Raw genomic sequence first — 10,196 nt, 5'->3', positions numbered from 1 at the left:
TCCCCCAGTGAGGGGCTGGGGGCGTGGCTCAGTGGTAGAGCCCCTCCCTAGAATCCCCCAGCGAGGGGCTGGGGGCGTGGCTCAGTGGTAGAGCCCCTGCCTAGAATCCCCCAGTGAGGGGCTGGGGGCGTGGCTCAGTGGTAGAGCCCCTGCCTAGAATCCCCCAGGGAGGGGCTGGGGGCGTGGCTCAGTGGTAGACGCCTGTCTAACATACACAAAGCCCAACATTCCATCTCCATTACTTCCAAACCAAATCCAAAACACTAAGACTCCCTGGCTGTACTGTGGACGCATGCATGGGTGCTTTGTCTTCATTTATGTCTGTGTAGTACATGCATGCAGTGCCCACAGAGGCCGGAAGAGGGTGTCAGATCCCCTGGAGCTGGAGTTCCAGGTGGTTGTGGGATACCATGTGGGTGCTGGGAACTGAATCCAGGTCCTCTGTAAGAATGGCCAGTGAGCTATCTTCTCCCAACCCCAACCCCCCCCACCCCCCTTTTCTTTTTTTGAGACTGGGTCTCATGAAGTCTAGGCTGGCCTCAAATTCTATATGTAGCCAGAGATGACCTTAAAGTACTGGTCTACTTCTGAAGTGTGGGCACCACCATGCCTGACTCTTCCTTGCCCTGTGTCAATGCAAAAGCCAAAGAAGCCCAGATACCCTCAGACATCCTCTTCCCATGATTCCAGAGTCTCAGACATCCTCTTCCCATGATTCCAGAGTCTCAGACATCCTCTTCCCATGATTCCAGAGTCTCAGACATCCTCTTCCCATGATTCCAGAGTCTCAGATATCCTCTTCCCATGATTCCAGGGTTTCAGATATCCCCTTCCCATGATTCCAGGGTCTCAGGCATCCTCTTCCCATGATTCCAGGGTCTCAGGCTTCCTCTTCCCATGATTCCAGAGTCTCTTTCCTGACGAATTCTCTTGTTTCTCTAGGTTGTTGTCTGCAGTCCAGGCCCTCTGCGAACGTAAGTACAGAGGCACAGGGAGAAAGATGAAGGGATCTGAGTGGTCCGCAGACCCATTTCTGGAACTTTCTCACGGGGGCAGGGCAAATAGCTGCAATGTGGTATTAGGAGCTGGGAACTTCCAGGTCCCCAGCTTTCGCACCACTGGACCTTGAACACTCGGCCCACGTGCCTCTATCTCCCCAGTGATGGGATTACAGGTGGGTGCCACTGCATCCAGCCTTCTCTCAGTTTTTTGGGGGACATCTCACTATGTAGCCTAGGCTAGCCTCTGATGATCCCCCTGCCTCTGATGCCAGAGTGCCAAGGTTCCGAGGCATGCCTACCTCCTAATCCCTGCCTATGGCCACTGCTTAGGAGCCAAGTGGGCTGGCTCCTTGAGTGCCTCACTTCACCGGGAAGACCATTTACTTGATAGAGGCCCTGACTGAAGTGTCATGTCTGCTGTCCCCCTTCCAGAACATCCAGTATTCATCTGCGAACGGTGTCTCTATCCAGAACGAGGAGTCAAACAGCATGACGTGACGGTGCTGGGGTAGACAGAACTAAGGAACTTGAAGACTTAACAACTGGACCTCTACTCCCATAAATGAAGAATCCTCCAGAGAGACTGGCCGCCCAGTGTGATGAGCGTAGCAAGTTTGGGGAGTCTCCCAGGATGCTGCCGAATTCCACGTTGTCAAAGGGACTCATGGAACCCAGTGTGTGGCTCACACTTGACATCTTGGCCAGCTTGGGGGACAGAAAGCAAGGTTAAGTCTCGCTTGGGTTATAGAGCAAAGCCCTGGCTACACAAAGACAAGCTAACGGGCTTTGAGACGGTCAGAAACTGAAGTCTTTCTTTGGGTAAGGTAAATCTTCTACCTCATGTATGTGCTAGACTTGAAAGACTTCCACCCTGTGATTCAACTGCACACTCTCTTTATAAATTGACTCACTTGGGGCTATCCCCTCTCTCCTCTCTGGACAAAATCTCAGTATGTAGCCAAGGCTAGGCTCAAACTCACAGAGATCCGTCTTCCTCTACCTCCCCAATGCTGGAGTTAAAAGTGTGTGTGCCACTGCAGTTTTCTAGGTCTTCTTTTTGATGAAGTAAATTATATATTTATAAAAAGCTATATAGTTAGTTACATATATATATATATATTTTTGAGACTATTTCATAGAGCACAAACTAACCTCAAACTTACTACGTAGCCAAGAATGATGGTAAACTAACTTATTTTAATTTATTTGTCTTCAAGTTTAAATATAGCCCAGCCCCTTCCCTCTCGTCTCTCACTCCATTCCGTCTTCTTTTTCTTCCCAGATGCTATTCTGATTTATGTCTTAATTGCAAACATTTTATTGAGCTACTCAAAAATGTGTGAACCACAAATGAAAAAAGAAAGTTTGTATTTGTCAAAATTGTAGTTGTCTTTCTGCGGCTGACTCGATTTCTCCGATACTGTACTCTCCGGTTGTATCCAGTTTCCTGTAACTTTGTTTTTCTTAGTGGCTGAAAAATCCCAACTGCGAGTGCTGCGTACATATCCTTTACCCATTCCTCTGTGGGCAGCCAGCTGGATTGGTCCCACATCTGAGATATTGTGCGTGTAATTGTCTCTGGTGGATTTAGTAAATTCCCAGGAACACCAGGTCCTGTGGTCTGTAATGTTTGAACCAAGGGATAAGAGACTGAGGTACATATTTTACACGTCAAAGCAGACCCTGCCTCCCGGTTCTCCCAGCATCCCTTAGTTCCTACTTAGCATAGCCCCATCCCCAACGCTGAACTTCTCCGGAAGTTCTCTATATAATCCAGACATTTTGATTTTCATTCTCTCTCTCTCTAATTGTGCCCTCTTTTTATTCTCTTTCTCTTCCCCACCTCCCCACGGTGACTCCCCTGGCCTCAGTCCTTGGTGCTAGTGAACTCACCCAAGAGCAGCTTTACAATAAACCTGCATTTAATAAAATCTAATCGGGCTGGAGAGATGGCTCAGTGGTTAAGAGCACTGACTGCTCTTCTAGAGGTCCTGAGTTCAATTCCCAGCAACCACATGGTGACTCACAGCCATCTGTAATGAGATCTGATTCACCTCTTCTGGTGTGTCTGAAGACAGCGATGGTGTGTCCTCAAATAAACAAATCTCAAAATAAAATAAGATAAAATCTAATCTGGCTTGAGTGGGCTCATTTCACCAGTGAACAAATGACGTATCATGAATATTCAGGTTTTTAGAGAAAGTACATCCAGTGTAGGGATGGACACACACCTGCACCAGCAGTCATACCATGGAAGGGTTCCCTTGTTCTTCAAGGGTGTTTGCTGTTGTTTTCTCCATGACTGCCATTCTTACTGGAATGAGGTGAGGTGGAATTTCAGTGTGTGTGTGTGTGTGTGTGTGTGTGTGCACGCAGAGGCCAGAAGAAGGCACCAAATCTGGAGCCAGGCTTACAGGCACTTGTGAGCAGCCCCACACAGGTGCTAAGAACGCAGTCCAGGCCCTCTGCCAGAGCAGCACACACGCTCTGAATCACTGAGCATCTCTCCGGCCCCTCAGTAGGTTTTCACTTTTTTAAATTACTAATTAATTTTTTGCCTTCTGTATTTGCTTTTTTGAGACAAGTTTCTCTGTGTATCCCTGGCTGTCCTGGAACTCACTCTATAAAACAGGATGGCCTAAAATTCCTCAATATAGGGTTTGTTTTTTTTTTAAGATTTATTTATTTCTGTTATGTACGTGAGTTCACTGTCACTCTCTTCAGACACACCAGAAGAGGACATCGGATCCCATTACAGATGGTTGTGAGCCACCATGTGATTGTTGGGAATTGCACTCAGGACCTCTGAAAGATCGGTCAGTGCTCTTAGCCGCTGAGGCATCTTTCTAACCCCCACCCCCACCCCAATATAATTTTAACTTGTATTTCCCTAATAGGTTATGAGGTTTGATACTGTGATAGTCTGAGTAAAAATGGTCCCCGTGGGCTCGCAGTGAGTGGCACTATTAGGAAGTGTGGCCTTGTTGAAGGAAGTATGTCACAAGGGTTGAACTTTAAGGTTTTGAAACTCAGGCCAGACACAGTATCTCTCTCTCTCTGCTGCCTGTTGATCCGGAAGTAGTTCTTGGCTCCTTCTCCAGCACCGTATCTGCCTGCGTACCGCTATGCCTCCCGCCATGGTGATACTGGCATAAACCTTAAAAACTATAAACCAGCCCCAATTAAATGCTTTTCTTTATAAGAGTTACCCTGGTCATGGTGTCTCTTCACAGCAATAGAAACCCTAAGACAGACATTTTTTAATATCTTTATTGCCATTTGTATTGCGTGTTTTGAGAGCTGACTATTAATTTTGTGAGCCCATTTGTTGATTGGGTTGTTGTTTTCCCATTTGTTTGTTTGTTTTAAACAGGGTCTCTGTGTGGTTCTGGCTGTCCCGGAGCTCACACAGATTCTCCTGCCACTGCCTCCTGAGTGCTGGGACCAACAGTGTGCACCACCAGACACTGCTGAAGAGGAGATCTTGAAGTGTCTTCCCTCCAGTTTCCTCTAATGGTCCCAGATCCTGTGCTTAAAGGACTGGGATCCATTTGGATGTGAGTTTTGTACGTGGTCAGATAAAGGGACTGAGTTTCATTCTTCTCCATGTGGACACCCAGTTTCCCCAGCACCATTTGTTGAAGGAGATGTCTGTCTTAGGGTTTACTGCTGTGAACAGACACCATGACCAAGACAAGTCCTTTATAAAGGACAACATTTAAGTGGGGCTGGCTTACAGGGTCAGAGGTTCAGTCCATTATCATCAAGGCGGGAACATGGCAGCATCTGGGCAGGCATGGTGCAGGAGGAGCTGAGAGTTCTATGCCTTCATCTGAAGGCTGCTAGTGGCATACTGGCTTCCAGGCAAGCAACTAGGGTGAGGATCTTAAGCCATACCCACAGTGACACACCTACTGCAACAAGGCCACACCTCCTAATAGTGCCACTCCCTGGGCCAAGCATCTACAAACCACCACAATGTCTCTTTTCCAATGGGTATTTTATTTTTTAAGCATCTTTATAAAAACCAAGAAATCATTATCTGGGAATGATGGCCCACGCCTTTAATCCCAGCACTCAGGAGGCAGAAGCAGGTAGATGTCTGAAATTAAGTCCAGCCTAGTCTACAGAGTGAGATCCAGGACAGTCAGGGCTACTTGGAAACCCCGTCTCCAAAACAAAACAACCAGAAAACAAGAAATCACCTGGAGCCAGGCGGTGGTGGTTCATGCCTGTAATCCCAGCACTTGGGAGGCAGAGGCAGGCGGATTTCTGAGTTCGAGGCCAGCCTGGTCTACAGAGTGAGTTCCAGGACAGCCAGGACTACACAGAGAAACCCTGTCTCGAAAAACAAAACAAAACAAACAAACAAACAAACAAAAGAAATCACCTGGCTATAGCTGCATGAATTGTTACTATTTTCTTGTCCTCATTTAGCCCAGGTGTATATATAGCTGAGGCTAGCCTTGAACTCTCAAACCTCCTGCCTCCACATTCCAAGTGCCATACTTAGAAGGCACAGACTTAAACTTGTTGGGGGCTGTCGGCTCCAGCAACCTTTTGACAAACCTGTGTCCTGAGAGTAGCCCCGCTGCTGTGGTTAGCTGGAATTGGTGGGTTAACTCACCTGTGAAGGAGCTCACGGAGTATCGTGAGGCACGGTAGCTCAGATGTGGCTGCACGGTATTCTTTAAAAGATCTTTAGGCGTGAGGAGTTGACGCAGATCCCAGCCCACATGTAAGAACCACACGTTCATCAAAGTGTGTGTGCTGTGTACCTCTCTGCAAACACGGGGGCAGGCAGGGCAGCAGTTCCGGTGAGGCAAGAAGGAAATCCTCTTCAGCAGGACTGGAAAGCTGGTGTTGCTTCAAACTTCCAGAGTCCGACACCGGGCAGAATATCTTTTTTTTTTTGGTTTTTCGAGACAGGGTTTCTCTGTGTAGCCCTGGCTGTCCTGGAACTCACTCTGTAGACCAGGCTGGCCTCGAACTCAGAAATCTGCCTGCCTCTGCCTCCCAAGTGCTGAGATTAAAGGCGTGAACCACCACCGCCCGGCCAGGCAGAATATCTTAAACATATTTTAATAAAATACTATTTGGAGAAAGTTCCCCAATTGGTGCCCCAGACCAACCAGTAACCTGAAACCAAGGTTTAATTTGTTTTCCAAGACAGGGTTTCTCTGTGTAGCCCTGGCTATCCTGTAACTTGCTCTGTACACCAAGCTGGCCTCGAACTCAGAGATCCACCTGTCTCTGCTTTCTGAGTGCTGGGATTAAAGGCGTGAGCCACCACTGCCAAGCTAAATTCTTTAAGCCCAAAACCTAGGATTGTCTCACCTCCAAAGATTCCCAAATAGGATACTCAGGTAGACTTAGTTTTAGGGAGCAAATTGGTGAGGGGCAGTCAACTACTGGGGTGGAGGAACATCATCCTGGTGGCCTCCGCTAGGACCAATAGCCCTTACCGTTGCCTAGGAGGAGCCCCTCCTCAGAGTTCGGGGGATCTTCTCAGGGATGTTGGAAGGACCTCCAAATGTTACCGGGTACCTATAGAGAAATACCTGAGAGGCCTGAATAAGTCACCTTTAACGGCTGGTGTTACTGTCCCAAGGAGATTTAGCAAGTTTTGAAGGGCAAACCTATTGCGAGAAGTATTAAGAAAATGGCACCAGCCTGTGCTATACACAGCTACTCTCGGCCGAGCGACCTCGTGGTCATAGCCCTATGGGGCGACTGATTGACTGCGGTTCTCTTACTGCAGACTCGGCTCGCATTCCCACCCGCTGCAGTCAGCGGTCTCAAATCCCAGTAACCCGGTGAAATCAAAACTCTAGAGGCTTGTAATTTATCAGTCAGATTTATATCAGGAAATTCTCACCCCACAAAACGCCCACACAATGAACTCAGAGACAATTGATATTGATACAAGCTGCCCACCTAGATAAGACAAATTGTTCTGTAAATATCTATCCCTTCTATGCTAGTCATAGCTACCTGTGGCTATTTAAAGCCACGCAGAATCTGGATCGTCTTCCTCCTCCTCTATCTTTTTTCTTCCTCTTCTCCCAGTCCCTCTGTCTCTGAAACTTTTAGCCCCGCCTCCCTTTTCCTGTCCAATCACAGGCTTCTTGTATTAATATTTAAATTAATTGGGGAGAAATTCTGCTACACAAACCCTCCACAACTGCAACATATACAGAGAGGTAGCTCTGGACAAGTGCAGCAATCAGGTTTTGTTTACAGAAGTGGGCAGACAGCAGTTAAATGATCAGGCAGTTAACCTGGGTTAGGGTCACATCGTATTGGTATTCTTGGGAATCTTTGCATGAGATGGAATAACCATGGTTCAGTTGCTCACGTGGTCAGAAACCAAGGGTTGAATTTTACAGTTATTTGTACAGAGTGGCAGAGCTGTGGAACTGGGTATTTTGCTCAGCCAGGTGACCTACAGCCACTTGTCCGGCAGAGGCAGGCAGGTCTCTGAGTTCAAGGCTAGCCTGGTCTACAGAATTCCAGAATAAAAAAAAAAAAGGAAAGAAAAAACTTGGTTTTGCTTCTCTGAGGGTGGAGCCCCTCAAGTTGGGCACCAGTTCTGAAGGTCTCTACCGATGCCGTGGCCGGCAAAGTCATGACCTATGTGAGTCAGGAAGGAGACTGTGCTTGGCGTGACTCAGCAGCCTGTGTAGGGTCAACCTTCTAGAGTCTGGTCCTGGGCAGTTTCTTTTCTTTTTGTTTTTTGTTTTTTGTTTTTTGAGACAGGGTCTCTCTGTGTAGCCCTTGCTGTCCTGGAACTCACTCTGTAGACCAGGCTGGCCTCGAACTCAGAAATCCGCCTGTCTCTGCCTCCCAAGTGCTGGGATTAAAGGCATACGCCACCACGGCCCGGCAGTGGGCGGTTTCTTTTAGGCATGTTTTAGTACAGTACAATTTGGGAAAAAAGTTTCCTGATGTAACACAATCCTGTGTACACAGGGAGGCAGAATTATATCCAAACTCTTCTCAAAGAACAAGTCATTTCCCCCATGAAGATGGGCTCAGGCTAGAGATGGCTCAGTGGTTAAGAACACTGACTGCTCTTCCAGAGGTCCTGAGTTCAATTCCCAGCAACCACATGGTGGCTCACAACCATCTGTAATGGGATCCGATGCCCTCTTCAGGTATATCTGAAGACATCGACAGTGTACTCATATACATAAAAATAAGTAAATAATTCTTTTTTAAAAAAATGGGCTCTATAGATAGGTGTTGTGGGTTACTTACCAGAGAAGACAGCTTAGACACACTGTCCTAGGGTTTTACCGCTGTGAACAGACACCACGACTCAGGCAACTCTTATAAGGACAACATTTAAGTGGGGCAGATTCAGAGGTTCAGTCCACTATCATCAAGGCAGGAGCATGGCAGCATCCAGGAAGACATGGTGCTGGAGAAGGAGCTGAGAGTTCTGCATCCTGATTCCAAGGCAGCCAGGAGGAGCATGTCTTCCACACTGGGCAGAGCTTATGCACTAGGAACCTCAGAGTTCCCTACACAGTGACACACTTCCGCCAACAAGACCACACCCATTCCATCAAAGCCGCTCCTAATTGCGCCACTTCTCAGGGGCCAAGCATATTCAAACCACCACACATAGGTTTACGTATACAGAAAGTCTTTATAAGCTGGTCGGGGACCACACTGAGTGTTTGGCACCCCACTGGGGCCTCAAGCCTTTCTCAGGAAGAACTTTTAATCACAAGATCCATATCCTAGTCTGATATACTTCAGTTAACAAGAACCGTTAGCCAGAAGCAGAGCTACAGAAGCCAAAAGGCAAGGTTAGCACATTTAGAGACTTTTCAGAACTATATGGACTTTGATGGATTAGGACATTGATTTTGGTTTTGCCAGTGGTGCTGTCTATGGGCTGAGTTTTGCAGCCTGAATGGTATTTCCATCATGGCGACAGTTTTTGTGCTAAGGTCTGGGGGCCTGTGATATTCCCCTCAGGTCATAGTGAATGAGTCAAATCATGGACTCATCCTGTTCTAAAGAGGTATAGTTGGTCCTAGGACCATTAATTATACTGAAGGGGAAAAAATTTACTGAAGGGATGCATCATTGAACTGAACACATAGTTTAAGACACTGAACCCACCATGAATCCAATCAGAATGAGAGCTAAAGGCCCAGCCAGGGCTGACAGCGTTAGTCATGGAGAACAAGAGAGCAGAGACTGGCACCAATCATGTTTTACTTTTTTGTCTTGTTCCCTTTTTGAAGCTTTTCTCAACCAGAGCAAGATTTTTTCTAATTATTTCTGATCAATTAGCATAGAAACAACAGGTTTCCCCTAAAGCCAGACATAATCCCCCTTATCTCTGGATTTTGTAGGACCATATCTATAAGGAAGTCTGTTGTTTTCATTCAGAAATGGAAACTTTTATTTTGTCTCGTTTTTCAAGACAAGGTCTTCCATGTAGCCCTGGCTGTAGTGGAACTCACTCTGTAGACCAGGCTGGCTTCGAACTCAGAGATCCATCTGCCTCTGCCTCCTGGGGTTAGAGTTAGAGGCATGAGCTGCCACTCCCAGGCCAGAAAAATGGAAACTTTTAAGGTCCCAATCAACCTGTCTACTTATTTTCTTAAATTTTTTATCTCTCGTGATAAAAGCCAACAAGCCTGTGATGACTGAACAGGCTCTTCCTGCTCCAACCAGAAAAAGGACGAGGACAGGGATGGGTCCTTCTCCTATATGGTCCAGGGTGCAAGTAGACATGTTTCCCTTCTTCTCCATTGTGTATATATGTCCGGGAACAGTGTGCACTATGATGCATAAAAGATGGCTCTCGGTTTATACAGCATCACAAGATGCACATTTAATCAAAACATCAGTACTTGGCCACCAAGTAATCTCAGGGGCTCGGTAACACTGCTCTCCTCCGGATGAGTTAACCCACAAGGCAGCAGACTAGCGGGCATCAGAATAGGGGAAGGCGTTGATAGCTCTGGTGACTGAATGGCTCCCGGCACTTTATTAAACTGCTGTGACTTAAAAAGTTGTGTGAGGAGCCAGGCAGTGGTGGCGCACGCCTTTAATCCCAGCACTTGGGAGGCAGAGGCAGGTGGATCTCTGAGTTCGAGGCCAGCCTGGTCTACAGAGTGAGTTCCAGGACAGCAAGAACTACACAGAGAAACCCTGTCTCGAAAAACAAAA

At 47.1% G+C, this 10,196-nt stretch overlaps 1 protein-coding gene across 2 annotated transcripts in view; it reads left to right on the top strand.

Annotated features, from left to right (window-relative positions):
* LOC114630448 (poliovirus receptor homolog) overlaps positions 1 to 2,381 on the top strand; it is a 16,146-nt gene extending 13,765 nt beyond the window's left edge. Inside the window, exons 7-8 of one of the 2 annotated variants that reach the window (XM_028778684.1) lie at positions 943 to 974; positions 1,434 to 2,381. In XM_028778684.1, the coding sequence (XP_028634517.1) occupies positions 943 to 974; positions 1,434 to 1,499 (98 nt within the window). In that variant the 3' untranslated portion in view covers positions 1,500 to 2,381. Of the gene's footprint in view, positions 1 to 942; positions 978 to 1,433 lie in introns of both variants that reach the window. The other variant, XM_028778683.1, reaches the window with a different exon arrangement.
* The last annotated feature ends 7,815 nt before the right edge of the window (positions 2,382 to 10,196 follow it).

The sequence above is a fragment of the Grammomys surdaster genome, unplaced genomic scaffold, assembly GCF_004785775.1.
Source record: "Grammomys surdaster isolate TR1022 unplaced genomic scaffold, NIH_TR_1.0 339, whole genome shotgun sequence".
In the NCBI taxonomy this organism is placed as follows: Eukaryota; Metazoa; Chordata; class Mammalia; order Rodentia; family Muridae; genus Grammomys; species Grammomys surdaster.
Note: the sequence above shows the minus strand (reverse complement) of the source record. Positions and strands in the feature narration are given on the sequence as shown.